Source organism: Wyeomyia smithii, chromosome 1 (genome assembly GCF_029784165.1).
Source record: "Wyeomyia smithii strain HCP4-BCI-WySm-NY-G18 chromosome 1, ASM2978416v1, whole genome shotgun sequence".
Classification (NCBI taxonomy): Eukaryota; Metazoa; Arthropoda; class Insecta; order Diptera; family Culicidae; genus Wyeomyia; species Wyeomyia smithii.
In genome coordinates, this window is record NC_073694.1 from 105594581 (window position 1) to 105609385 (window position 14805).

General features: G+C 45.6%; 2 protein-coding genes across 2 annotated transcripts; both read right to left on the minus strand.

Annotated features, from left to right (window-relative positions):
• Positions 1–796: 796 nt before the first annotated feature.
• On the minus strand, positions 797–5140 carry LOC129717041 (uncharacterized). Its single transcript, XM_055666886.1, has 4 exons — positions 4754–5140; positions 3189–4484; positions 2860–3134; positions 797–2789 (listed from the first exon to the last, which is right to left on the minus strand). Exons 1-4 carry the CDS (start codon positions 5138–5140, stop codon positions 797–799), a joined length of 3951 nt encoding a protein of 1316 aa, XP_055522861.1.
• Positions 5141–5814: 674 nt separating this feature from the next.
• Positions 5815–9612, minus strand: LOC129717042 (uncharacterized). The gene is made up of 5 exons (XM_055666887.1): positions 9226–9612; positions 7661–8956; positions 7332–7606; positions 5981–7261; positions 5815–5917 (listed from the first exon to the last, which is right to left on the minus strand). The coding sequence occupies exons 1-5, from the start codon at positions 9610–9612 to the stop codon at positions 5815–5817; spliced, it is 3342 nt and encodes a 1113-aa protein (XP_055522862.1).
• Positions 9613–14805: the final 5193 nt, after the last annotated feature.

Here is a 14805-nt window from a genome sequence, read left to right on the forward strand (position 1 = left end):
TTATTACAATTTCCTTACCTCCTATTTCACAGGACGATTCCGCATCCACAGCCGCTGCAATTTGTTGCATTCTTTCGGGCTCTAACCAATTTACAGTTTAGAGTAACACCTTGAAAACAACTGACAAAACTTCGAATATTAGCTTTAGAACAACCACTGCTTTTACAAACTGAAAATTTCGACATTCACTCATATTACGCAAAAATGAGTGATGCGATCAATGTCCAGATCGCAGCTCAAAAATACCTGCCAAACTATCCAACGAATGTGCGGTTGATCGAGACTCCGTCGATCGGTGCACCAACAAGCAGGGCCAGCAGCAGACAGAAGAACAGCAACTAACAGCAACCAGCAACCCGTAGCAGATGATCCAGAGGGGCACTTTCTTCGGGTAAGTGATTACACCAGTAAGTAGTTTTAGAGTTACTAAACTTTCACTTTAAATTTATTAACTTTGACCTTTATTTCAGGCGATCTACTTAAGCCGACAATTTCATTGCAACTAAACTACTGCCAGCGAAACCACTCTATAAATATTGCCCAATTCCTACCAGTGTGTGTGCAAGGTGTAGTCTACACAAAAATGGGCCTCAACGCAGAGTGCGTTCACTGCCGAATTCTAAGCAATTGTTTAGAATTTTATGCCTAACCTGAACATCGCCACCACCTTGACAAATGACATTTTCAATCAAAACAAGTTCCACGTTTCGCTGTTCTTGTGACACAAATCAAATTTTACAATTTTTCTAACTATATTCTTCTCTTCTCGTTTCAGCATACTTAAAAACTACAAAATTTACTGATTTTTCTCCAAGGTGTCGTTTTGCTGGATGTCCATCTCGGCGGCAGGCTCTGGAACAGGAGTTTCAGCAGCATCAATAGGCAATAAGCAGACTTTGACGATCGGCCTCTTAATGATACCTTTGCTCGTTCTTAGGATGACAACTCGAGCAAGTTTATCCGCACCAGGTTGAACACCGACGATCCTAGCCAGTGGCCATTTCAGCGGTACTTGAAGCTCATCTACGACAAGTGCCAAGCGACCGGGGACGATATCTTCATTTGCCTGGCAAATCTTGTGATCCTTCTGGAGCTCGTGCAAATATTCGGTTCTCCACCTGTGCCAAAACTGCTGATGTATTTGCTGTAGCTGTTGATAGTGATCCAGGCGGTTGATCGGAAGGCATCGCAGGTCTGGTTCTGGCAGCGCATGCAGTGTGGTTCCCACCAAGAAGTGCGCCGGTGTCAACGCAGAAAAATCGTTAGGGTCCTCGGTAAGTGGTGTTAGCTGTCGCGAGTTCATGCTAGCTTCGATTTGTGTCAAAACCGTTGCCATGTCTTCGAAAGACAGACGAGTGTTCGCTAATTGCCGATGCAGATGTTTTTTCGCACTTTTTACCGCTGCCTCCCAAAGGCCACCGAAGTGGGGTGTCTTGGGGGGTGTCATATGCCACGTTACGCCATTGCTGGCTAGGTTTGTTTCGATCCCTTCTCTGTTTCGTTTGCTGTTCAACCAGAGGTACAGCTCGGTTATTTCGTTTCGCGCCCCTTCGAAATTTTTACCGTTGTCGGAGTGTACGTGCGCCGGCAATCCTCTGCGAGAGAAAAAACGTCGAAATGCTGCTAAAAAGGCCGAAGTAGTGAGATCCGAAACCAACTCAATGTGGACGGCTTTAGTTGAGAAACAAACGAAGATGCAGATGTAGGCTTTCGTTGGGGATGCGCGCTTATGTGGAGGGCGCAAGTAGACGGGACCGGCATAATCAACACCGGTAACGGTGAACGGTCGGCTCGGTGTAACACGGGGTATCGGAAGTTGACCTGTGCGTTGTTGGGCCGGAACGGGATTGGCTCGTAAACATGGGAGGCAATTTCTAATCACACTTCTCACAAGTCGTTTGCCTCGAACTGGCCAATATGTTTCGCGCATGGCGGCAAGTGTTAGTTGGCCACCACCGTGTAGCAGTTTCAGATGGTAGAATTTGGCGATTGATTTGGACAGTGGGTGAAAGCTGGGCAAAAGGGATGGATGTTTATAGGAATATGGCTGGTCAGACAGTCTCAACCTCTCCCCCACTCTGATAGTTCCTTGCTGGTCTATGAAAGGATTAAGTGCACGAATTTGCGATTGTTTATGTAGCGGTTTTTGCGCTTGAAGTTCTTTAATCTCCTGGCTGAATTCATCTGCTTGGGCAATCTGGATTAATCGCACTTTTGCTTCTTCTAATTGCGTTACAGACAAAAGCTGGCTGGTACCTGGTCTGGATTGTGGATTGGTTCGAGCTTTTAGCCGTGTCAGACGAATAAATTGCAGACAATGAGCAGTGACTCGTACAAGCAGCGTGAATGACGAGTACCGAAGAAATATGGAATTAACAGCCGGTTTAGCGCGAACCATTGTAGCAACTACCTTCCGGGCTTCGATGTTGTCGACTGGTTCATGCAGCGGGAGAGGTGCAGGCCATTTTCCTTCAGGTAACCGAAGCCAAGTTGGTCCATACTTCCACAACTCACTCGATACAAATTCGCCAACTGCCATTCCTCGGGAAACCAAGTCAGCGGGATTGTCCTTCCCTGGTATATGAGTCCATCGATAGCCGTGTGTCAGGGTTTGTATCTTAGATACCCGGTTGGCAACAAACGTCTTCCATGTACGAGATGGCGCTTGCAACCACTGAATCGTGACGGTAGAATCCGACCAAAAGCGGGCATCCGAAATTTCCAGTTGCAGAGCGGTTTTAACGTGTGCATACAGCTGCGATGCAATTTCTGCTGCACACAGCTCGAGCCTGGGGAGTGTGATTCGATCTAATGGTGCGACTCGTGATTTAGACGCTAATAATTTGACCCTTACGTTGCCATGCGTGTCTGTAGATCGCGCGTAAACAAGCTCCGTAGGCACTTTCAGATGCATCCGAAAAGGTGTGTAGCTGAACTTTCGCATTGGGTAGAAATGCATAACGGTCGATGCGGTATTCTGCTATGCCGGCTAGGTCATGATGATAGGTTTTCCATTTTTCTTGTATAGCGTTCGGCACAGGCTGATCCCAATCGCAGTGGGCCAACCACAACTCCTGCATAAACATTTTACCCCGAATGACCACAGGGGCAATTAATCCTAGCGGATCGAAAAGCTGCGAAATGGAAGATAAAATTGATCGTTTAGTTTCTGGTGCCTTCCTGCTAACAATTTTCGATTCGAAACGTAGCTCATCTGTCTCAGGCTCCCAGCCGATTCTCAGAGCCTTTACAGATTCATGCGGTGCAAATACAAATGATGATTGCGTTCCAATTTGTTCTGATGACAGTCCCTGCAGTACCTCTAGTTTGTTCGATGTCCACTTTCGTAAGGTGAGTCCGCCTTTGCTCAACAGTTCGGTCAATTCGTGTCGCAGCTGCAAGGCTTCATCAACTGATTGCGCGCCTCCGAGGCAATCATCTACATAAAAATTCTTGCGTAATATAGGATCAGCCAGCGGGTACGCAGTCCCTTCGTCGTCGGCCAGCTGCTGGAGTGTTCTCGTAGCCAGGAAAGAAGATGGCGCTAAACCGTAAGTGACGGTTAGTAACTCGTAGGTTTGTATTGGGTCAGACTCGTTAAATCGCCACAGGATGCGTTGGTAAGGTGTATCCTCAGGGTGAATTAGAACTTGCCGGTACATTTTCTCGATGTCAGCCACTAGTGCCACAGGAAATTTCCGAAATTGGAGGACAATTGACAGTAAGTCGTCCTGCACAACCGGTCCAGTGAGAAGTGCCTCGTTCAACGATACTCCAGAAGTAGATTTTGCTGAACCATCGAAGACTACACGCACCTTTGTCGTGGTGCTGGATTCCTTTACGACGGGGTGGTGAGGAAGATAAAAATTGCCGTAGGGGTGCTGGTTCATACCGAGCAATCGCATATGACCAAGTGAAATGTACTCACGCATGAATCGATGGTACTCCTCCTTCATTTCCGCTTCGCGTTCTAATCTCTGCTCCAACAGCTTAAATCTTCGCAGTGCAGCAGCTTTGGATTCGCCCAACATGCTATCGAATTCAGGATGCCGTGGTAGACGAACTATGTTGCGCCCGCTGTGATCTCTTGTCACGGTCGACGTGTATAAATTTTCACATTCGCGTTCCTCCGCCGAGTAATTATCGCGCGAAGGTAATTCCTCCACTTTCCAGAACCGTTCCAAACTTTCTTCGAGTGTGGTAAGACAAATAGCAGTCACGTTGCACTGCACGGTTTCCGGGGAAGCAGGAATCAAATCACTAGATCCAGCCACAATCCATCCAAAGACACTGTCCACCATCTCGGAAAGGTCCCTTGCAATGCGAATTCGTGCTGGTGATCTAAAACAGTCAAAAAAGTGTGAAAAACCAATAATCATGTCGAATGGACCTCGTTCGTTGAAGGTAGGATCAGCCAAGAAAAGATCCTTGGGAATATTCCAGTCAGCAATGGATATGTTCCTCTCAGGTAAGTCAGCAGTAACCTGTGGTAGAATGAGAAACTCAACATCAAGAGCAAAAGATTCCTTGCGCGAACGAATTTGTGTTGTGACCGTGTCCTTGGCGCGAATGCCTATTCCGCCAGGACCTTGAAGTTGCACCTTTACCCTTTTACGTTTAAGCTTGAGAAGTTGCGCCATGCGCTCAGTGAGCAGATTGGGCTGGGATGCAGAATCTAACAGTGCCCTAGCAAAGTGATGTTGCCCGTATGCATCGACGATGACAAGAATAACGGTAAGCATAAACACATTACCAGACCGATGAGATTGCGTTGAACGGCATGTGCGACCATTTTCAGATGCGATGATTTTCCATTTTTATCGGAAGGTCCATGCTTAACCATTGGAGCAGTATGTGAACCTGAAATAGATTGAACAGCATCACAGTTCACCGAAATGGATTCCAGCACTCTAATTCGACGTTGCAAAAATTCGATGAGGTTCGTGTACGTAGGGTCTGGTAGCGTAGACGCATGGTCCTCCCATAATCTGAGCGTTTCATTGTGAAGTCTGGTGCATAACAGATGCTCCAGCATTGTGCTCCATGCATCGGTTGGTTCCCCCAGTTGCTTTAGTACCTTAGTGTGCCTCTCGAATTCATCCACCAGTCCATGTAGCGCCGTGGCGGATTCCTCCGCCATTCTTGGTGTTTCTAATAAAGCCTGCAGATGACGTTTCTTCAGCAAATATTCATTTTAATAGCGAGAAACAAGGGCCTCCCAGGCCAGCCGATAGTTAGCAGAGCTAATGGAAATCGATTCAATTACCTGTGCAGCGTCACCCTTCACAGCAGCACGCAAGTAGTGAAATTTTTGAATATCGGCCACTTCCTGATTAGAGTGGATTAGCGCTAAAAAGGTATCGTGAAATGCGAGCCAATCTTGGTAATCACCAGCGAATTCGGGAAGAGAAATAGTCGGAAGCTTGAGACCAGCCAAACCAGAGTGCAAAAGAGTGGGAGGATTTTGAGGGAGATGCGCCGCAGAAGGAGAAGCAGGTATTTTGGAAATTAGGCCAGCTTTTATTCTGAGAAGTTTGGGTTCGAAGTCGGATCGAAACTGTAGGTTTCTTACCATCGCGCCATTCGTTGTCTCCAGTATTTCCAGCTCACTTTGGACCTCCTCTAGTCCTTGCCACAGCACTTCCAAATTTTCCAGCCGCAGAGCAACCTCGAAGGAATCCCGTTCCGGCACGTATTCTTGCAGGAACGAATCGGTGCGATGAATCGAAGCGAGCAGTGTTGTCCGCCTAGCGTTTAGTTGTTGAATTCTCCGATCGTCGTCCATTGTAAGCAGGAAAAGAAAGAAGATGAGCGTCACCGAACGCCAATAAGCGGCAACTCGTCGTACCGCAGCGGATTAACACCGCCGGATTCGCGTCGCCAGGTGAAGCAGCAACAATAAAATGCAGACCGGTTTCTGCGAAAAGAAGACCAGGTAGCACTGGCGATAGAAATGTTAAGTTCTTGGAAAGGTACTAACCTTTGCCAAGGCTGAAATATGCCTTGTATTTTATTATAAACTCCGCAAGCGAATCGCCGTTCCAAACGGTAGCTGAAGATTCCTTGTAGAAACGATACAATTTGTAGTAAAGCTCCAAATGGCCAGAAGCAGCAGGCGTCGGATGAATCCACAATGTGGACGGCTTTAGTTGAGAAACAAACGAAGATGCAGATGTAGGCTTTCGTTGGGGATGCGCGCTTATGTGGAGGGCGCAAGTAGACGGGACCGGCATAATCAACACCGGTAACGGTGAACGGTCGGCTCGGTGTAACACGGGGTATCGGAAGTTGACCTGTGCGTTGTTGGGCCGGAACGGGATTGGCTCGTAAACATGGGAGGCAATTTCTAATCACACTTCTCACAAGTCGTTTGCCTCGAACTGGCCAATATGTTTCGCGCATGGCGGCAAGTGTTAGTTGGCCACCACCGTGTAGCAGTTTCAGATGGTAGAATTTGGCGATTGATTTGGACAGTGGGTGAAAGCTGGGCAAAAGGGATGGATGTTTATAGGAATATGGCTGGTCAGACAGTCTCAACCTCTCCCCCACTCTGATAGTTCCTTGCTGGTCTATGAAAGGATTAAGTGCACGAATTTGCGATTGTTTATGTAGCGGTTTTTGCGCTTGAAGTTCTTTAATCTCCTGGCTGAATTCATCTGCTTGGGCAATCTGGATTAATCGCACTTTTGCTTCTTCTAATTGCGTTACAGACAAAAGCTGGCTGGTACCTGGTCTGGATTGTGGATTGGTTCGAGCTTTTAGCCGTGTCAGACGAATAAATTGCAGACAATGAGCAGTGACTCGTACAAGCAGCGTGAATGACGAGTACCGAAGAAATATGGAATTAACAGCCGGTTTAGCGCGAACCATTGTAGCAACTACCTTCCGGGCTTCGATGTTGTCGACTGGTTCATGCAGCGGGAGAGGTGCAGGCCATTTTCCTTCAGGTAACCGAAGCCAAGTTGGTCCATACTTCCACAACTCACTCGATACAAATTCGCCAACTGCCATTCCTCGGGAAACCAAGTCAGCGGGATTGTCCTTCCCTGGTATATGAGTCCATCGATAGCCGTGTGTCAGGGTTTGTATCTTAGATACCCGGTTGGCAACAAACGTCTTCCATGTACGAGATGGCGCTTGCAACCACTGAATCGTGACGGTAGAATCCGACCAAAAGCGGGCATCCGAAATTTCCAGTTGCAGAGCGGTTTTAACGTGTGCATACAGCTGCGATGCAATTTCTGCTGCACACAGCTCGAGCCTGGGGAGTGTGATTCGATCTAATGGTGCGACTCGTGATTTAGACGCTAATAATTTGACCCTTACGTTGCCATGCGTGTCTGTAGATCGCGCGTAAACAAGCTCCGTAGGCACTTTCAGATGCATCCGAAAAGGTGTGTAGCTGAACTTTCGCATTGGGTAGAAATGCATAACGGTCGATGCGGTATTCTGCTATGCCGGCTAGGTCATGATGATAGGTTTTCCATTTTTCTTGTATAGCGTTCGGCACAGGCTGATCCCAATCGCAGTGGGCCAACCACAACTCCTGCATAAACATTTTACCCCGAATGACCACAGGGGCAATTAATCCTAGCGGATCGAAAAGCTGCGAAATGGAAGATAAAATTGATCGTTTAGTTTCTGGTGCCTTCCTGCTAACAATTTTCGATTCGAAACGTAGCTCATCTGTCTCAGGCTCCCAGCCGATTCTCAGAGCCTTTACAGATTCATGCGGTGCAAATACAAATGATGATTGCGTTCCAATTTGTTCTGATGACAGTCCCTGCAGTACCTCTAGTTTGTTCGATGTCCACTTTCGTAAGGTGAGTCCGCCTTTGCTCAACAGTTCGGTCAATTCGTGTCGCAGCTGCAAGGCTTCATCAACTGATTGCGCGCCTCCGAGGCAATCATCTACATAAAAATTCTTGCGTAATATAGGATCAGCCAGCGGGTACGCAGTCCCTTCGTCGTCGGCCAGCTGCTGGAGTGTTCTCGTAGCCAGGAAAGAAGATGGCGCTAAACCGTAAGTGACGGTTAGTAACTCGTAGGTTTGTATTGGGTCAGACTCGTTAAATCGCCACAGGATGCGTTGGTAAGGTGTATCCTCAGGGTGAATTAGAACTTGCCGGTACATTTTCTCGATGTCAGCCACTAGTGCCACAGGAAATTTCCGAAATTGGAGGACAATTGACAGTAAGTCGTCCTGCACAACCGGTCCAGTGAGAAGTGCCTCGTTCAACGATACTCCAGAAGTAGATTTTGCTGAACCATCGAAGACTACACGCACCTTTGTCGTGGTGCTGGATTCCTTTACGACGGGGTGGTGAGGAAGATAAAAATTGCCGTAGGGGTGCTGGTTCATACCGAGCAATCGCATATGACCAAGTGAAATGTACTCACGCATGAATCGATGGTACTCCTCCTTCATTTCCGCTTCGCGTTCTAATCTCTGCTCCAACAGCTTAAATCTTCGCAGTGCAGCAGCTTTGGATTCGCCCAACATGCTATCGAATTCAGGATGCCGTGGTAGACGAACTATGTTGCGCCCGCTGTGATCTCTTGTCACGGTCGACGTGTATAAATTTTCACATTCGCGTTCCTCCGCCGAGTAATTATCGCGCGAAGGTAATTCCTCCACTTTCCAGAACCGTTCCAAACTTTCTTCGAGTGTGGTAAGACAAATAGCAGTCACGTTGCACTGCACGGTTTCCGGGGAAGCAGGAATCAAATCACTAGATCCAGCCACAATCCATCCAAAGACACTGTCCACCATCTCGGAAAGGTCCCTTGCAATGCGAATTCGTGCTGGTGATCTAAAACAGTCAAAAAAGTGTGAAAAACCAATAATCATGTCGAATGGACCTCGTTCGTTGAAGGTAGGATCAGCCAAGAAAAGATCCTTGGGAATATTCCAGTCAGCAATGGATATGTTCCTCTCAGGTAAGTCAGCAGTAACCTGTGGTAGAATGAGAAACTCAACATCAAGAGCAAAAGATTCCTTGCGCGAACGAATTTGTGTTGTGACCGTGTCCTTGGCGCGAATGCCTATTCCGCCAGGACCTTGAAGTTGCACCTTTACCCTTTTACGTTTAAGCTTGAGAAGTTGCGCCATGCGCTCAGTGAGCAGATTGGGCTGGGATGCAGAATCTAACAGTGCCCTAGCAAAGTGATGTTGCCCGTATGCATCGACGATGACAAGAATAACGGTAAGCATAAACACATTACCAGACCGATGAGATTGCGTTGAACGGCATGTGCGACCATTTTCAGATGCGATGATTTTCCATTTTTATCGGAAGGTCCATGCTTAACCATTGGAGCAGTATGTGAACCTGAAATAGATTGAACAGCATCACAGTTCACCGAAATGGATTCCAGCACTCTAATTCGACGTTGCAAAAATTCGATGAGGTTCGTGTACGTAGGGTCTGGTAGCGTAGACGCATGGTCCTCCCATAATCTGAGCGTTTCATTGTGAAGTCTGGTGCATAACAGATGCTCCAGCATTGTGCTCCATGCATCGGTTGGTTCCCCCAGTTGCTTTAGTACCTTAGTGTGCCTCTCGAATTCATCCACCAGTCCATGTAGCGCCGTGGCGGATTCCTCCGCCATTCTTGGTGTTTCTAATAAAGCCTGCAGATGACGTTTCTTCAGCAAATATTCATTTTAATAGCGAGAAACAAGGGCCTCCCAGGCCAGCCGATAGTTAGCAGAGCTAATGGAAATCGATTCAATTACCTGTGCAGCGTCACCCTTCACAGCAGCACGCAAGTAGTGAAATTTTTGAATATCGGCCACTTCCTGATTAGAGTGGATTAGCGCTAAAAAGGTATCGTGAAATGCGAGCCAATCTTGGTAATCACCAGCGAATTCGGGAAGAGAAATAGTCGGAAGCTTGAGACCAGCCAAACCAGAGTGCAAAAGAGTGGGAGGATTTTGAGGGAGATGCGCCGCAGAAGGAGAAGCAGGTATTTTGGAAATTAGGCCAGCTTTTATTCTGAGAAGTTTGGGTTCGAAGTCGGATCGAAACTGTAGGTTTCTTACCATCGCGCCATTCGTTGTCTCCAGTATTTCCAGCTCACTTTGGACCTCCTCTAGTCCTTGCCACAGCACTTCCAAATTTTCCAGCCGCAGAGCAACCTCGAAGGAATCCCGTTCCGGCACGTATTCTTGCAGGAACGAATCGGTGCGATGAATCGAAGCGAGCAGTGTTGTCCGCCTAGCGTTTAGTTGTTGAATTCTCCGATCGTCGTCCATTGTAAGCAGGAAAAGAAAGAAGATGAGCGTCACCGAACGCCAATAAGCGGCAACTCGTCGTACCGCAGCGGATTAACACCGCCGGATTCGCGTCGCCAGGTGAAGCAGCAACAATAAAATGCAGACCGGTTTCTGCGAAAAGAAGACCAGGTAGCACTGGCGATAGAAATGTTAAGTTCTTGGAAAGGTACTAACCTTTGCCAAGGCTGAAATATGCCTTGTATTTTATTATAAACTCCGCAAGCGAATCGCCGTTCCAAACGGTAGCTGAAGATTCCTTGTAGAAACGATACAATTTGTAGTAAAGCTCCAAATGGCCAGAAGCAGCAGGCGTCGGATGAATCCACAATGGTAACAATAAGTTCCCTCTGAAGAATTGCGATGGCGGTTCCGAACAATTAGATATTTGTTCTGCCAACAGCGTCCAATAATGGCGGAAAATCCTTTCACGCTTTAACAAAGCGTCAGACGATGGATAGAATGTTGAAAATGGCGCGCACGGCCACGGCAGGTTCCAGGATCGTCTATCCTGGTCACGGCACCAGAAATATGTTGCGATCAATGTCCAGATCGCAGCTCAAAAATACCTGCCAAATTATCCAACGAATGTGCGGTTGATCGAGACTCCGTCGATCGGTGCACCAACAAGCAGGGCCAGCAGTAGACAGAAGAACAGCAACTAACAGCAACCAGCAACCCGCAGCAGATTATCCAGAGGGGCACTTTCTTCGGGTAAGTGATTACACCAGTAAGTAGTTGTAGACTCACTAAACTTTCACTTCAAATTTATTAACTTTGACCTTTATTTCAGGCGATCTACTTAATCCGACAATTTCATTGCAACTAAACTACTGCCAGCGAAACCACTCTATAAATATTGCCCAATTCCTACCAGTGTGTGTGCAAGGTGTAGTCTACACAAAAATGGGCCTCAACGCAGAGTGCGTTCACTGCCGAATTCTAAGCAATTGTTTAGAATTTTATGCCTAACCTGAACAATGAGTAAATACGGCTTTCGAGAAAAACTGGGTATATATTACTCAGTTCAAACAATAGGTGTTATCCAGTTTTTGACGTTTAGCATAGAAATAGAAAACAGAGTAGATGTTACTCAGTTTAGGGTAAAATTGAAGGAGCGTGTTAGACATGTTGCTCATGATTTGATCATTGGTCAAACACTGCACGCTCACTTTGGATAACCCAAAACTGAGTCAAAACCTATTCAGTTTCGCTAAAACCATATGTACTCAAAATTGAGTAAAAGTTGTTTTACTCATTTTTGAGTACCACCGAATGTTATAAAAATTGAGTAAATATTACCCATATTATACCTGATGCGCGATGCGTAAAAGTTACTCATTTTTGATTAAAAAATGAGTACTTTAAGCTTCAATGAGGGAATTTCGGAAAAATTATCATTATTGACTTGATGTTATTATATTTTGCCTTTTTAATGAATTTTATTTTAAAAAAGGCTTATTTCAAGAAATTTACCTTTGTTCGCCGGGACACGGGAGATCTTTGAATGTATTCGCCGTATATCCAACCAACGAGTCCTGGTGAAAAAGAAAAATTGGCATAAGTTGCAGTCAATTATTTCAAATTATGAATTACCTACCGACACAGATAACAGACATCCAAGCTAGTTTCGCTTTATGTGTAAAAAGATTCAACGGTTTTTTAGCATGTCGCAATACGCAGTATGGTGGCGCTAAGAACACTTAGTGGTCAACGATTTAACAAAATCGATAGTTTTACAGCTTTTATCGATATTCTCGCAATAAGAAGGGTTGCGGTTTTTGAGTTTTTAAATAGTTTATTTGACACGGCACGATACAATTTATGTTTAACTGAGCCAAGTACATTTTTTTTATAAATTCTAAATTAGCAGGGAAAAGAGGGAGGCCTTTTCTTTATTCTCGCGGCCGACTACGAGCTAGTGGGGATTTAAGGTGAGAGGAGGGGAGTTACAATTTTGATTTTAACTATATTGAGTTATACGATTTATTTATTTGTACATGGCTAAGCAGTGATGTTCTATTTGAGCAGTTTGGACTGGGGTGTCTGCGTGAACATAAAGATGCCGAGTCTTCGTTTGAGTGTCTCCAGCTTGGTGTATCATCTTCTTTCAGCGTGTAGCGGGAATAGTAATCTAACAAATAGATAGAAGAGTTTCATATTTTAATACCAGCGTGTTTTATGAACACGTATAGCTGTGTCATGTACTGGAGATCACCGCTTCCCAGAATGTCTCTAACGGGTACGTTCGGTTGTTTTCCTCGGGCCCAAAGGGAATCTATAAGCTCGGACCTAACACCACAGTATTCGGTACACGACCAAACAACATGCTCGATGTCATGGTAGCCATCGCCACAAACGCAGTGATTACTTTCTACAAGCCCTATACGAAAGAGATGCGTGTTTAACGTATAGTGATTGGACATAAGTCTGGACATCACACGAATGAAGTCCCGACCTACATCCAACCCCTTGAACCATGCTTTCGTCGATACCTTAGGAAAAATGGAATGTAGCCACCGTACCAGTTCATCTGAGTTCCATGATGATTGCCAACTGTTGAGTGTTCTCTGACGCAAAATGCTATGAAATTCATCATAAGCAATTGGTCTTTCATAAATATCGCCGTCAATAGCACCCACCTTAGCTAAAGAGTCAGCCTTTTCGTTACCCGGAATCGAGCAATGAGAAGGGACCCACGCTAAGGTAACGCGGTAATTTTTATCTGTTAAAGCACTTAAAAACCGCCGTATTTTCCCCAGGAAATACGGGGTGTGCTTCACAGGCTTCATCGATCGCAGAGCTATCTGTGAAGATGAAGTAGTGGTCTGTGGGCAGGGTTTCGATGATTCCAAGAGAGTACTGAATAGCAGCAAGTTCTGCGACGTACACGGAAGCAGGAGCATCGAGTTTGTAGGAGGCGGTAAAATTTTCGTGGAAAACACCGAAGCCAGTGGACTCATCTAGATTAGATCCGTCAGTGTAAAACCTTTTATCATAACTAACATGTTTAAACTTATTGGAAAAAATCTTAAGGATCTCTTGGTGTCGCAATTGATCCGGGATACCAGAAATGTCTTGTTTCATGTTGGTGTCGAAGAATATAGCATTATTAGAAGTATCTAAAAGTGAGACATTGGAGGAATCGTATGAAGAAGGATTAATATCTTGAGCCATATAGTTAAAATATAAAGTCATAAATCTCGATTGAGATTGAAGGTCGACCAACCTCTCGAAATTTTCAATTACTAATGTGTTCATAACTGTGCATCGAATTAGCAACCGGTAAGAGAGATTCCAAAAACGATGTTTCATCGGAAGAATACCCGCTAACACTTCAAGACTCATCGTATGGGTCGATTGCATGCAACCCAAGGCAATACGCAAACAACGATATTGTATTCTCTCTAATTTTATAATGTGCGTGTTCGCGGCGGAGCGAAAGCAGAAACAGCCGTACTCAAGAACTGACAATATCGTTGTTTGGTATAACCTTAGAAGGTCTCCTGGGTGAGCACCCCACCAAGTTCCGGTAATCGTACGAAGAAAATTAATCCTCTGTTGGCATTTTTGTGTCAGATACCTAATATGACAAGCCCAGGTGCAATTAGAGTCGAACCAGACCCCGAGATATTTAGCGACTAAAACCTGAGAGATCGTTTTACCCGTTAGTAGGAGCTGCAGCTGAGCTGGGTTATGCTTCCTAGAAAAAACGACCAGCTCAGTTTTCTCCGGAGAGAATTCGATACCCAGCTTAAGAGCCCATTCAGACAAATTGTCTAAGGTATCTTGCAATGGTCCTTGCAGATCGCTAGCCTCGCCACCAGTAATGGATACAACGCTATCGTCTGCAAGTTGCCTTAGCGTGCATGAATTTGCAAGACATTCATCGATGTCATTGACGTAAAAATTATATAAGAGGGGACTTAAACATGAGCCCTGGGGGAGGCCCATGTAACTAATTCGGGAAGTAGTCGAATCGCCATGTGAGAAATACATATGCTTTTCTGACAACAAATTGAGCAAAAAGTTATAAAAATTTGGTGAAAGTCCCTGCGATTGAAGTTTCGCGCTTAAAACTTCTACAGAGACAGAGTCAAAAGCCCCCTTAATATCCATGAACGCAGAAGCCATTTGCTCTTTTCGAGCAAAGGCTAGTTGAATTTCAGTAGAAAGCAACGCTAGGCAATCGTTCGTCCCTTTGCCCCGGCGAAAGCCAAATTGAGTATCTGAAAGTAACCCGTTTGTTTCGACCCATTTGTCTAACCGTAAGAGGATCATTTTCTCCATTAATTTCCGGAGGCAAGAGAGCATCGCAATCGGCCTATATGAATTGTGATCAGAGGCAGGTTTCCCGGGTTTCCGAATAGCAATGACTTTTACCTCCCTCCAGTCATGCGGAACAATATATAGCTCAAGAAACTTGTTGAACAAATTCAACAAGCGTCTTTTTGCAGAGTCGGGTAGATTCTTCAACAGGTTGAATTTTATTCTATCTAACCCTGGAGCCTTATTGTTGCACGACAGGAG